Here is a 14,090-nt window from a genome sequence, read left to right on the forward strand (position 1 = left end):
GGAAAGAGAGTTTGAAAATCAGATAGCTCGGAGATAGTCCCACTCCACACGGTTATAAGTCTTCCTAATATCCAACTTAAATTTACATCTGTTGGGTACAGAGCTAGTAATTCCGTACCACTCTTCTTCCATTCCATGCATCTTCGTGCAGTTAGCACGTGCTCCAGTTGCAGTATGATTCACACTTGCTTGGTCCCAAACCCAAGCCAACAACAATCGGGGCGCCAGTCGTAGTAGCCGTATGCGGACTGCCAATTAATTGTCCATCTACTCCGAGTAACCATATCCCACGTCGATGATGATCGTGTATTGTCGTCGCCTAGCTAGTGCGCGCAGAGGAGAGGAGCCCAGCCGGTCATCTTCTGACCTGGCGAGTGGGGCCGCTACTTCGCTGCATGTCTGTCGGCGAGACCACCAACACCTTTGATCGCTAGAGGCAACGCGGCGCACCACCACCACGTCACGTCCTTCTTCTTCTGTCTCTCGCTGTGGGTGGCTGTAGCCTGTGTTGCCACCGGATGCTGCTAGTTGAGTTGAGCCACGAGTGAAAAGATGCATTGCAGCAAATTTTACGACAAGATTCCATCCCTACTTGGATTTATTTGCCATATATATTTTCCCATGGTTATTATGGTTATTGTGTGCTTAGACTACTCATAGTCAGAGTAACATAGAGAGTAACAGTATACATTTTAAAATATTTTAGTTACGTAGCATGACAATAAATAAATAAATAAATATAAATAAAAGTGGGGTGGTAACTATCTACTCTCTAAAACGAGATGAAGTCTACAATATACCAATATATAAGAGTTGTAGAATCCTAATTTCAATTGTTGTATTATGGTGATCCTCAAGGGGGAATACACGGAGGAGTGATTAGAGTATAAGATGGTAGAGTTCTAGTCTATCTCTAGTTCATACATGTATACATATTATAACATTAATCTTAAGTCGTAGCGGGAGTGAAGTGGACGATTGCGACTAGATTTGAAGCTCATGCTTTCATCTTATTCTTCGCCTTGTCATTATCATCGTCCTCTTCTAGTGCATTCTCTTCTCTCCCGCAGTCGAAGCGGGAGTATCGAGAATGTTGTTGACAACGCAAACGCTTTGACTAGAGTTGCCGTCAATATGTCGTTGTAGAGGTAGCCTTGATGTCAAGGTAGCCGAGAGTAGTCGTGGTCGATGATGTAGTAGTCATAGGTGTTGTACCCGCATTTGCCGGAGGCGCAAGAAATTGCGCAATATTATTATTTTTCCCCCTTCTTCATTTTTTGAGACGGAGCTGCTATCGGGGAAAAGGCACCTTGCGGGTGTCAGAAGGTGCATTCTAGGACATTCTTGCCGATGTTAGAAGATGCGTTCATAAGTGAGATCTCCAGTTTTTTCTAGGATTGAAGCTTACCGAGCACACAATGGTTTTGCCAGAATCGTTTTTGCGGTTTTAGGGGTCATCACAAATAGTGATGTCGGCGCATATATGCAGTCTTAGCCGTCGGTATAATGTTGTGTCGCCTTGCAGTAGTACTGTTAAAGGGTGTTGTAGTTGTATATCCATCATGTAGACGTTGTTGTATGGCGATGACGGTGTGTTGACGACGACGTTGATGACGACCATGTTGATGTGGACCTTAGTGATGTAGTTTTGGCGATGTTGAAGAGTAGGTGTGAAATAGTGTGTCGCTTGAAAGCGTCCCTCACGGCAACATGTGCGGATGCCTTGTTGTCAGAGAAGTCGATGAAGTTTCACGCCGACCTGCGATGTGGTTGATGTTGCTTGTTGTGGGTGTGCTCGATGATCATCTTCGCTCGTAGCATTGTGTTCTCGATGTCAATTTTTGGCTCGGTGTAGTTGTAAATATGAAATCTTGTGCGTCGTGATGCGTTGGGCCGGAAAGATCCGGCTAGATGTGCTACACAACCATGCAAGAGATTTTGATGCGTGGTATTTCGTACGAGCGTCGTGTTCAACAATGATTGTAGCTAATCATATCTAGAATACGAATTGGGAAATTTCAAAAGTGGATCATGCCTAAATTATGGAATTGATCCAACCTCTGACCGAGACCGGGTTTCGCGTCACCGAGGAGATTAATCTCTCCAGGGCAGCATGAAGCGACAATGGTTGGAGAACCTAGGATGCGTCATAAGATTAACCCCTGTGGTACCATGTAAGAGTTGCAGAACTCTAATTTTCGTTATTGCATTATGGTGATCAGCAGGTATATATAGAGATACACATAGAAAGGACAAACTTGAAGTGCAAGACGGTAGAGTCTTATATTCTATCTCTGGTCGTGTTCTAACATGATACACATTAAATTTTAAACGTGAAATTCTCGAAATTCACTAGAACGAAAATTAAGGTGAGGTCGAATTGTATCTAGCTAGATTGAAAGGATGGTCTATCCTTTAGAACAAATATAGGTTGAAGTTCACATATTTGGTAAATGTAATGCCGCAATAGTTTCTGAGGATTATAGAAGAATGGCCATAGAGAAAACACTCATGATGATGTCTGCATGATTTAAACATGATCACCTCACATGTTGGAACTAATCTTTTTATTAGCGCTGAGTTTAGTGGTCACGAAGTTGCATTGCGTGCACCCGGGTAGCGTGGAGCGCCAGCAGCCAAGTCGCGAGCAGATACAGTAAGAACTAGAAACGGATTAGCATGTGTGTGTGCCGTTGTGGACTAGTTCCGAGTGATTGACATGCAGACTTGGTAGTGCTCAATCGTGTGTACGTGTGTAGCTAGTGGAGAGAAAATAGGATCAACTAGTTGTGTGGCTTATCCGTGGGCTTCTATATAAAGCCTTGTAACGAGGTTGTGAGTTGTGGAGATTAGAACAAGAGAAAAGAAAGCACAAGTGCGGTGCTGCGAAAATAATCGTGTGTTCTTCTCCACCATATGTATGTGTGTTGTATCTTGGGCAAAATCTTTCATTTGGTATCAGAGCCTCGTGCGATCGAGGTCCGAGTCTCCATCATCGTCAAGCTGCGTCGGCGAGCGATGAAGGAAGGTATGCTGCCCGGTAAGTTGCGTCACCGGCGGCAAGGAGGTGATGGCCATGGCGTGGAGGCCATTGCCATGAGGAGTTCATCATCCATATCCGAGTCGTCGACAAGGTGCGTCATCGCCGGCAACATGGAGGCGAGTCACCGGCAAGTTGCGACACCGGTGGTGAACATGGAGGCGAGCCACCGGCGAGGTTCGGCACCGGCGGCGAACATGCGGCATCGAGTGTGTCATGGCGGCACGCTCGTGGCGAAGGCGTAGGAGGTGCGTCTCTCGTTGGGGCCAACGGCGACGGCGACAAATCGGTGTGACAAGATGGCAATGGAGGCTGTCTACGAGTTGCATCGATGATATCGACGATGATAGGCTTCAAGAGAAGAAATGAAATAACAAGATTAGGGAGGTGATTGTTGGAACTAATCTTTTTATTAGCGCTGAGTTTAGTGGTCACGAAGTTGCATTGCGTGCACCCGGGTAGCGTGGAGCGCCAGCAGCCAAGTCGCGAGCAGATACAGTAAGAACTAGAAACGGATTAGCATGTGTGTGTGCCGTTGTGGACTAGTTCCGAGTGATTGACATGCAGACTTGGTAGTGCTCAATCGTGTGTACGTGTGTAGCTAGTGGAGAGAAAATAGGATCAACTAGTTGTGTGGCTTATCCGTGGGCTTCTATATAAAGCCTTGTAACGAGGTTGTGAGTTGTGGAGATTAGAACAAGAGAAAAGAAAGCACAAGTGCGGTGCTGCGAAAATAATCGTGTGTTCTTCTCCACCATATGTATGTGTGTTGTATCTTGGGCAAAATCTTTCATCACACAATCTCTGCCCCACACATAAACACAAAAAAAGAAAAGAAAAGCAACGACTCTGCATGACCCGATTTATTTTATTTTATTTCGGAAATGATGACGCAACTTGGAGACGCCGATTTATTCACGCTGCTAGAGCGGCCACCTCACTTCTCTCCCACGCTGCCTCCTCCCTTCTCCTCTCCTCTGCTCTCACATCACACGCGTCCTAAAAGCAGGACAAAGAAAAGCAGCTCCGGCGCCATGGGCAAGGACTGCGGCAACCACGGCGAGGACAACGTCCGGCAGGCGTGCCGGCGCGTGCTGGCCTTCCTCTTCTTCCTCGCCCTCGTCGTCGGCTTCATCGTCCTCATCGTCTACCTGGTCCTCCGCCCCACGCACCCGCGCTTCTTCCTCCAGGACGCCTCGCTGCAGCAGCTGGACGCCCTCACCGCCAACTCCTCCGCCGCCGCCGGCATCCTCTCCACCACCCTCCAGGTGACCATCGCCTCCCGCAACCCCAACGACCGCGTGGGCGTCTACTACGACCGCCTGGACGTCTACGCCTCCTACAAGTACCAGCAGATCACGCTGGCCTCCGCGCTCCCGCCGGTGTACCAGGGCCACGGTGACGTGGAGGTCTGGTCCCCGGTCCTCACCGGCCCCGGCGTCCCCTTCGCGCCCTACCTCGCCAGCTCGCTCGCCACGGACGTCCAGGCCGGGACCCTCGTCCTCCAGGTCAAGATCGACGGCCGCGTCCGCTGGAAGGTCGGCAGCTGGATCTCCGGCCACTACCACATCTTCGTCACCTGCCCGGCCTACCTCACCAGCGTCGGCGGCAACGGCGCGCCGGGCGCCAGCGGGCTCAGGTTCCAGAGCGCCACCTACTGCCGCGTCGAGGTGTAAGCCAACAAAAAATATCTCTCCGCCGTGCTCTGCTTCTTCTCCCTCTGCTCCGGCCAGTCCTCGGCGGCGCCGAGGTGTGTTTCTTCTGGCGGGCGGCGCGCTCGCGTGTCCGTGCGGAGCAGACAGCTGGAAGAAGATCCACGGAGGAGGGGTGCTACACGGTAATAATTGTTAGCGTCGAGGGGTATAGGTGTAAAAAAGTGCAAGAGAAATTTAGTGTCGGTTAATGCTGGGGGTTACAGTTACAGGTGTAGTAATTATGTTTTGTCCGTGTTTAATTGGAGCGTTGTTTTTTCTTCCTTCCACGTTTAATTGTCAATATAAACTTCCTTTGATGAACTTTTTGCTCAAGCTTCAGCGAGAAGTTTCTGTTGAATGTTGAACGAGAGAACCTTTTTGTCCAGGTTGAACAAGAACTTTTGGGGATTTTGTTTTGTTGGAAGGCTGCTAAGCTAGGTTGGTGGCAACAACCATATTTTGTTGTTGCAGATGAGCTTCATGGTAGGTTGCAAGTCCAATTTTCTGAACTCATGCTTGCGTTTTGGTGAACGAGTAGGTACAGATTGGACTTAGGTGATTAGAATCGTCGTCGTCATCTCTCTCTCTTCTTTGTTGGCAGCTCCATAGGAAACAATTAGACGAGGAATAATTGTGCATTTGGTTCTGGGGTTCCAGCTGGTTGCTTCTTCTGGTAGTAAGTGACAGAGTAGTGGGTGTATCTCCTGTATTGAAAAAACGGCCTGGCCGGTGAGGAATGTCCATCGACGAAATACAGCAAGACTTTTTTATACTTCATATGTTCATAAAAATATGTCAGACGTATCGAAATTTAGGTAAACTTCGACATTCTTATAGACGGAGCTAGCAGGATGCAGCGGTGAACTGAGTGTAAGGAAAAAAAATTATGAATATATTTCCAGATGTCCCAGGAAGTTTCAAGCACGGTGCTCATGACGACTGGTGACGGTTGCATATGATATATCTGCAGCCCATGTGGCCCAGAGTGCATGATAAAGGATTGATCACTTGCTTTCTTTCTCTTTCAGAAAAAAAATGAAGGAAATGTGGTTTGAGTCAGACAGCAATGGTCCACTGACGTTGAGATGCGAGACAAGACGACGCAGACATAAACCATAACGCATTTACTGCTAATCCACCGCCGTCGTGCAAGAACCACACTATGCATCGCACAGTGCATTTTCGGATTTAATCTAGCGCTACTATTCCTCTGTAACGAATTAACTAGCCACAGGAAGCGGTGGCGAGTCTCCGTCGTAGCTGATGGGTATTAGCTACGGAGCAGTTATGCTGCTTATAAGTAACAAACAAGATATCGAAGCTAGCTAGCTCCAAAAGGTGGGTTGAAGATTAAGCGGTAAGCAAGCGTTTGGCAAGTGGCCAAAAACGTACGTCGCGTTCCTTCTTTCTTTCCTCTTTTCTATCTATCTTTTGCTTCCGAGTGGACGTCTCCGTTCCATTGTAGCTGCACCGTCTTATCGGGAAATGGTGATGGTGGCTTCTTACCGGCTTCCTACTCCCAAGACCGACCGCCAGCATCACCCATTTTGTCTGCCTGGGCAATGAAATCATCGGCGCATCTTCAATCTGGACGAAAGATGCGCAGAGTGGTTAGTTTTTGGTTGTAATAATCGTGTGCCACCAAGATGCGAGTCTTCCGTCAACTGTTTGTCATGGACGAATTTGCGTTTCTGGCATGCAAGCGTCGTGCCGGAGAACTGATGGCACTAATAATGGACGATAACTGACCAGAGTCACGACGCCACAACAAACTGATTGGCGCCAGCATCTCCATGGATGAGTTGCACATGCCACCAACACCAAACAACGGGGCACCAAACCTGCACGACGCAGTTCTTGCATGTTCTGCATCTTCCTCTGGTGTTCACATCATCTCCACAGCACGGGCCTATGTCTAATGATTAATGACATTAATGCTTGGAACATGTTACACACTTGCTGGGGAAACCATCTTTTTTCAAATTATAGTACAGTACAGTTCAACTCTCCCAACACAACGAGCAAACACCGAGTGCCAAAAAGAACAGGTTTAACACTCGCGTTCCATAGCACAATAACGCTTTGGACAAATACTCGATTGTTATGACCTTGGCCTTTTGAGGTCCCTTTCGCCGCCGTTGCGGCTCACATGCTCTTGCGTGTCCTTCCTCTTTCGGCTGTCGAGCTCAGGATAAAGGTGCTCCTGGATGTCCATGGACAGCTCGCCCTCTTCAGTATCCTCTGCCGTGCCAGCGACGTTCTGGTGGTCCTCTTCGGTGTCCTCTGCTGTGCCAACGACGTTCTGGTGATCCTCTTCCGCGTCCTCTGCTGTGCCAGCGACGTTCTGGTGATCCTCTTCAGTGTCCTCTGCTGTGCCAGCGACGTTCTGGTGATCCTCTCGGTGAGGGGGGTTGGGCAAGCTCTGCCTTCTCTCCTCTGTATTCCCCTCATCCTCTGCAGCCAGCTCCGCACCGCGCTCCACCTCGCTCCCAATTAGGTCCGCACCGTCCACGGCGTCAACCTTTCTACCAGCATCACCTTTCGAATCCCCATGTTTCTCTGGTGCAGCTTTAACCTTATCCTTGTCTAACTTTTTCATTGCATCCGCTGTTGACGACAACATGCTGGGGCCTTCATTGCTAGCGACCGTAACACCACATGATTCGTTCGCGGGTATCCCCGAGCTTGCCTTTTCAGGTCCGTGACGGCCTGGCATGCTCGATTGTGTGGATGCTTCATCATTTTCCTGGGAGGAAGGCTCCTTGGAAGCTCCAGGAGCTTCCTCTAGAGCAGACACACTTGCAGGGCTATCTTTAGTATCTTGCCCTGGTGGTGGCCCGTAGAGCTCCAACATTTGGTTGCTAACCTCTGAAAAGAACAATAACAGCTAATGTAAGCATGGATCCTTGCCTCCTTGCTATGTATTTTTTCACAGCATCAAAAGCAAATGTGGCAGAAATACACGAAAAACAGAGCATCAGTTCTAGTAAATAGATATACAATCGACAGATGCTATCGTTGCAAAATTACAAAGCAAAAGTGTTATCCACAAATTACAAAGCAAAAAATAGTTGTGCAAGTTCATTACAGTATCATCATGTTCGTGGCATTCACTTATGTATCCCACAACACCAAGTGTGCACATCAAGCAACCGCCTGTGTTTACTGACCTAAGCTACCTAGTTCCACTACCAGTTTTCAATAAATGATGATTTTTTTGTCCAATTCTAATGGGCTCCACTACAGCTAAATCATGGTATACTTCTGACAACATGAAAAAACTGTCCTTACGATATTGTAGAGTAACAGCGTATAAATATACACTATTGACTTTGTACCTAGTACAAACCTTCCAACTGACGCGGGGTTACATCAAACTGTTGCAACCAGAAATTCTCGCCATCTGCTGGAAGCTTGATTTTAAGGAACTTCGTGGCAAGGAAGATTGCGCCAGCCGCAATATGTTGGGGCTTAAATTGCAAGCAAAGTGAAGTACGCAGCCTGCACAGCCCTTTTAAGGTCCCGTAAATAGGCATGATGTGGGCTGCTATTTTCAAAAGAATAAGTGTAATTTTAGCATACCCATCATTGACGAAACTCCAGGCAGCTTGAGCAAGTGCCTTTTGAGCAACCTTGTTGAACTTCTCTATTGCTTTAACCAAGGGCTTGTAGGGATGGTGTATATTCAGGTCAAAATCAAGTGTTACAAGCACAACCCGCTCCCCAATTAAAAGAAGTTCCTTCTGTTTTTCGTACACTTCCTGCACAAAACAACAGAAATCTCCTCAACTACCATTCTTGCCACAGTAATCCAGGTAATAAAATGCATCGATTGTGAACAGAAACTTGCAACTTTATGAATAAAAGAAGCGTGGGGAAACAAGAATAGCAATGGCAACTAGATAAGAATCCAGGTAACAAAATGCATCGACTGTCAACAAGAACTTGCAACTTTATGAATAGATATGTGGGGAAACAAGGATAGCACTGGCAACTCGATAAGAAGTATCAAGACAGCACTCAAAGATAATATCTAACCTTTTGCTTAATTCGAGCAACAGCAGCAGGATCCTTCTTGTGGATGACCTCATAAGAAATAAGTATGACATCCTTCAGCGGTCTTGGTGTTTCTTCAACTTTACCCGCCAAGAACATGCAAACTGTGGCTATTGTCTGCAGGTTATAATGAACTTACATTGACAACTCGCAACGGTCGGAATCTAGGACGAATGCGCCCAAAGAAACAACAAAACTGCATGCAGCATGCTTTATATTCTACTCTACACACATACAGACAAAAATTAACCTGCATGTCTCTGCAGAGCCAAACAAATTTCATCCTATCGTGGAATCCAACAAAGCACATCTCCACTAATATAAATATCACCAGTTGTGGCGGGTCCAAAACATCCCAACCACAGGATCCAATGATCCGTATTCATCCAATGTCACAGGCACCACAGCACCCCTAGCTATGGCACCTAACAATTATTGTCACTAAATTATCAGTAAAGACAGTTACTAGTGATCTACAAGTGACAGCAAACCATTTTTGGGCCACTTCCACATAAGGATGGCTAACATTGATGATCGACCACCTGTCAGAAACATATAATACTGACTACCATGCATAGAAAGTAATTTACAGGTAAATCCAAAATATGTTGTCTGATAATAAACATGTACAAGCCCATACAAATTTCAGTAGGGCTTACCATTCTATCATTTCTGGCATGAGATTGACGAAGGAAAAACCGATGACAGAATACTACAGCTGTAGCAATTGTCACTGGAGGCCTACATTTCAAAGCCATCCGTCATAAGGAGTGAAGGAAAGAACATACTATACAGAACTACCAACCATGGCAAGAGAGCATAATTGATACAGTAATATACAGGGATATTTACTGATTCATAAAACATGCACGGCATAACTAGCCAAAGGACAGAAAGTCCTAAAAATAATGCTAATCGAAGCTAGATCTTTTCCGTTGCAGCTAAACAAGGATGTCCTGTGATCCTTCAAAAACTAACCAATGAATATAACTCTGGGGCTAAGGGACAAGATGCTACCAAGTTCTTCCTAACAATGCCATTAGCTTGTGAAGAAAACAATAAGTGTTTCTGAAGGGAAAAAACTGAACAGGAGTTATGTTGTTACATGCATATGTAGCAATTTTTCAACCACAAATACCATTAGTTTCACAGGCATGTGCTAGCACATCTCCCAGCCAAACAGATAAATCTATGGCTTGATAATTGATAGCTTTACCATCAATTTATTGGAGAATTAGTACCAAATCATCTATTGATGTCGACATAGAAAATATACACACTAACATCAATGTATACACTAAAGCAAATGCTTAGGAGAACAAAAATGAGGAATTCAGCAACCAGAAAACTGTTAAATATCTTACATAGTACATATATTGCATGATAAAATAAGAAAACTTATTCGATACAAAAAAAAGGGCAGCCCGGTGCATGAAGCTCCCGCTTTGCGCGGGGTCCGGGGAGGGGGTCGGACCACATTGAATTTTAGGGGAAAACAAACAAGTCGATTCTGAATGGGGCAATGATTAATTTTCCACCTGCAGCCCACATGTTTGGAAACCTGTCACAGTGAGGCCATTCTGTGTTTCTTCAAAACCTATACATTATGTCCCCTCAATCATCAGAGGTGACGTTTGTAATCTCCTGAATAACATTTGCATCCCTAATATCTTAACATAGGTTGCTCACAGTGTTTATTTTAGCTATTCACCCCATTAAGTAATTTCACTAGTAGGAGTTTGGTGACTAGGGAAGAGGAATGGAGTTTAGAGGAGGGAGTTGTGCAGAGATTAGACGTGGGATGTGTCATTTTAGTCCCAATTCTTCATGGTATTTGATGGGAATTATGCGTATGAATTTGAGAAAGAAATCTCTTCCCATGTTTAGTTATGGGAATTCATGATGGTCTAGCGAAGGGATGGGAACATAAGTCGTGACGAACGGTCGAGATGTTCTCTGCAATTCAATTCCCTTCCGATACCCATGCCCTCCCATGTTATTAAAATGGTGGGTGTTAAGACTTCTCAACTTTCATGCCCAGGCTCTACAATTCTCATGCCCTCCAACCAAAAGGATGATTTTATATACATCTAAATTCCATTTCACCTTTTCAATTCCCTCTAACCAAACAAGCTGTAAAGGCCTGCTTAATTTGCAAGCTAAGAGTGCCTAACGATGCCAGACAGTTTGCGTAAGTAAAAATGGTACTACAAATTAGTTTGCCTAATAATCCTTGCTAAAAGTGCATGAATCTATGGCGCTTAAGACGCAGCTTGGTCAAACTAGCCATAAGGGAATGTCAAACCAAACAATTTCTACAAGCCTACAAGTGCACATGATTATGGCGCTTGGGACCCAATTTCAAAAATATTGTTCATGGATAATAAATGAGAAAGCTGCAAAAGCTTCTTAAAAGAAACAAAACTGTGAGAAATACCAAGTTGTTCACAGAAATTTAAAAGGAACAGGTATGATTCAAATAATACTGCTAAAACAGCAGAAATGATAAAATATTCAATTTACTGTATATTCTTACACTTTAAGCCTCACACCCAATTCCTGAAGATAAGTGCAGTATGACTTGCGAAGGTAAGACTCCTTCTTTAGATCAATGCCATCTCTTCTTGAAAGGGAATTCTCCTCTATTTCTTTTCTACTAAAATACCAGGAAGCACCAAGGTTGACATCTTCAGCATGTCTATCATAGGGAATTCTATAAGGGCTGTTTTCTACAATTCCATATTGTGAAGAATCACTTGTCTGCATGATATCCATTTATGATTTTCCTCTTTTATTCCAAAGAACCTGACAAAGTGAGATACATAATGTCAACGCTTGCAAACTTAACATCATAAGCATTCATAAACAGGAGGTAGGCACAACAACGCGCGTAACTAAACGCATATACACATTCCTTTCAAAAATTAAAATTGAGAACGTCGTGAAGACTAAATAGTTAAAGAAGGCATCTAACTATATATTCTCAATACTCTAAATCTTAAAAAATCTTTTGTGGACAGCCTATGGGACAAGTTACGACAGTGGACAACTTTACATGCAGAAGATAAAGGATGGGTGCCAGATATTGACAATGGAAGAAACAGCGACAAATCCATACAGCTCAGATGAACTGTCTGTCCTGCATGGAAGCCCAGTAATTGAACAAATTAGCGACGCGTAGATGATAATATAGCCACCAAAAGTGTTTTCTTAAATACAACACATCGAAGCATTCCCTTCATTTACAAAGATAAAACATAATGACAAGTGGATCCCTCATAAAATTACTAGAATGACTATAAAAACTGATTCACGCAAGTAATGAGCATCTTGAAAGTTGCTATTTGTTCTTTCAAGGTATTTTTTAGCCTGTTGAGCTCAAGGTGTTTTTTTCTGAGTCTGTCAAGTTCAATGTGTTTTCCTGAATCTGTGGCTTAACATAGAAACAGAGTAACCCAGATCTTACTAAGGCCATATCTCTAACAGAGCTAACAGAAAGGATGAGGAGAGATCACCCAACGTAACTATGCTCTCGTCTTCTTGAGGGCGCCTGCTCGACCTAAAGCAGGTGACTACATTCAACCCGTAAGAATCTAAAACCCCAATACATAAGGAACACAATTCTCGAACACGTTTTAGAAGGAATTGTGAAAGAATCATTACTCAATTTACAGGTGAGCAGCACAAAATAGTGAAGAAAACTCGGAATTGGTGGTCGGTACAGAATGACATGTGATATCAGGCTCATAAGTTCGACCCACACCAGCACAAACCCTACTTTACAATAGGGCAAGCGCTTCTCTAAGCTAAGCTGCATAGTTTCAAGAAACTGCGGAAATTTTTTAAGACTCAGTGCTACCATTGCCCCCCAAAATTCCTCCCTAAATTCAGCGTCATCTAGTCCTCGAGACACCAGGAAACATGTAATTTTGTACCCGGACATTGAGCACGCGGTTTCAGGATTAAGCCCATCTAGATCCAAGCAGGTAAATTCAGCTCCAAGAACCAAGAACTCGGCAAAGCCTAGGGTTACTCCCGCCCCGCAAGAAAATCTAGGGCGTGCGCTTCCAAGAACCGGACCTCTCGGTTGGCAGGAGAAATCTTGCGAACCGATGACCACAGGAACAATCTTAACCATCAAAATAGGATCTTTACGGAGGAAAAGATCGGATCAGATCAGAAAGAACCTGAGGAATCCCGACGAACTCTCGCGCAGGTGGCGGACCGGGCGGCGTGCGTAGCGGAGCGGAGACGGAGACGGAGACGGAGACGTGGACGGGCCGGGATAGGCGTCGCGCGCGGAGAGCTGCAACCGGCGACGACGGAGGGGTGGGGGCGGCGGATGGCGAGGCAGCAGCGAGGGGGAGCCTGCGAGGCTGGGTGGGACGGAACCCTAGCCGGTTGATGTGTCGTGTGTAGGCGCCCGTTTCCACCGTTGGATCGGTCAGCGCGTGGGGTATAGCCAGCCGTCCGATCTCGGGCAGACTTCCGAGTTGGGCTCTAAACCTATCTCCGCGTCCGAGTGTCACAGGGTCGTTTGGTAGCCTGGATCTATTTCTCGCATGACTGCGTCATTACCATGTCACCCACATCATCGAACACGAAGACGAACACCACTGTGACAACATCGTTCACATCCGTCATAAGCATCACCATAACGACCACGAAGTTGAATATCATCATAACACCGCCTGGCGGAGCGTGAGCCAACATGAAGGATGGGCCAACACATTAAAGACTGGGCCAATTGATGATAGTGGGCCATTTTTTTACCAAATCCTGAAGAAAAGTTAGAGTGAAGATTGGGTTGTATGGCCTCCACTACGCGCCGCCCCTGCCACCGATCATGCCGGTCATAAGCATCACCACGTTGTTGTCGACCACGAAGACGAACATCACCATGATGCCACCACCATGGATTATCACCTCTTACTTATCACCTATCATCACCACGTCGCCTCCATGAAGATGGCAAGCGAGAAGTTGAGCAATAGTACTTCAAACTATGCTCACACATATGTACACATTACAATATACTAGCGAGTCATTTATCTATCAGTGTATGTACACCGAAACAAAAACCTGTCAACATAAAAGTCATGCGGAATGGTGCGGTGAACCTACTCCTCAAAGGAAATTTCAAACGGTTGAGCGTGTGCGAAAAATTTGGCAAAATTCACTTAAAACTTCATACACGAATTTGATGATTCACGACCGATGGAACTCGAAACTGATTGTGGGAACTGATTTATATCATCGACATGCATCTTTTTCATGTACAGCTTATTTTGATTCGGAAT

General features: G+C 45.4%; 2 protein-coding genes across 2 annotated transcripts; one reads left to right on the plus strand and one right to left on the minus strand.

Annotated features, from left to right (window-relative positions):
* The first annotated feature begins 3,978 nt into the window (after positions 1–3,978).
* Positions 3,979–5,055, plus strand: LOC127294288 (NDR1/HIN1-like protein 1). Its single transcript, XM_051324071.2, has one exon. It carries the CDS (start codon positions 4,075–4,077, stop codon positions 4,714–4,716), a length of 642 nt encoding a protein of 213 aa, XP_051180031.1. The 5' UTR covers positions 3,979–4,074; the 3' UTR covers positions 4,717–5,055.
* Positions 5,056–6,644: 1,589 nt separating this feature from the next.
* LOC127294289 (cyclin-T1-3) lies at positions 6,645–13,194 on the minus strand. Its single transcript, XM_051324072.2, has 7 exons — positions 12,978–13,194; positions 11,327–11,595; positions 9,450–9,531; positions 8,773–8,907; positions 8,317–8,495; positions 8,084–8,235; positions 6,645–7,602 (listed from the first exon to the last, which is right to left on the minus strand). Exons 2-7 carry the CDS (start codon positions 11,563–11,565, stop codon positions 6,836–6,838), a joined length of 1,554 nt encoding a protein of 517 aa, XP_051180032.1. The 5' UTR covers positions 11,566–11,595; positions 12,978–13,194; the 3' UTR covers positions 6,645–6,835.
* Positions 13,195–14,090: the final 896 nt, after the last annotated feature.

The sequence above is a fragment of the Lolium perenne genome, chromosome 4, assembly GCF_019359855.2.
Source record: "Lolium perenne isolate Kyuss_39 chromosome 4, Kyuss_2.0, whole genome shotgun sequence".
NCBI classification, from domain to species: domain Eukaryota; kingdom Viridiplantae; phylum Streptophyta; class Magnoliopsida; order Poales; family Poaceae; genus Lolium; species Lolium perenne.

Excerpts from the sequence above, each read along its gene's own strand:
- LOC127294289 (XM_051324072.2), bottom strand. The coding sequence starts at position 11,565 with ATGGATATCATGCAGACAAGTGATTCTTCACAATATGGAATTGTAGAA. Across the intron at positions 8,496-8,772 it reads TTGCTCGAATTAAGCAAAAG|GAAGTGTACGAAAAACAGAA; the intron begins GTTAGATATTAT and ends TGTTTTGTGCAG. Across the intron at positions 7,603-8,083 it reads AACCCCGCGTCAGTTGGAAG|AGGTTAGCAACCAAATGTTG; the intron begins GTTTGTACTAGG and ends TGTTCTTTTCAG.
- LOC127294288 (XM_051324071.2), top strand. The coding sequence starts at position 4,075 with ATGGGCAAGGACTGCGGCAACCACGGCGAGGACAACGTCCGGCAGGCG.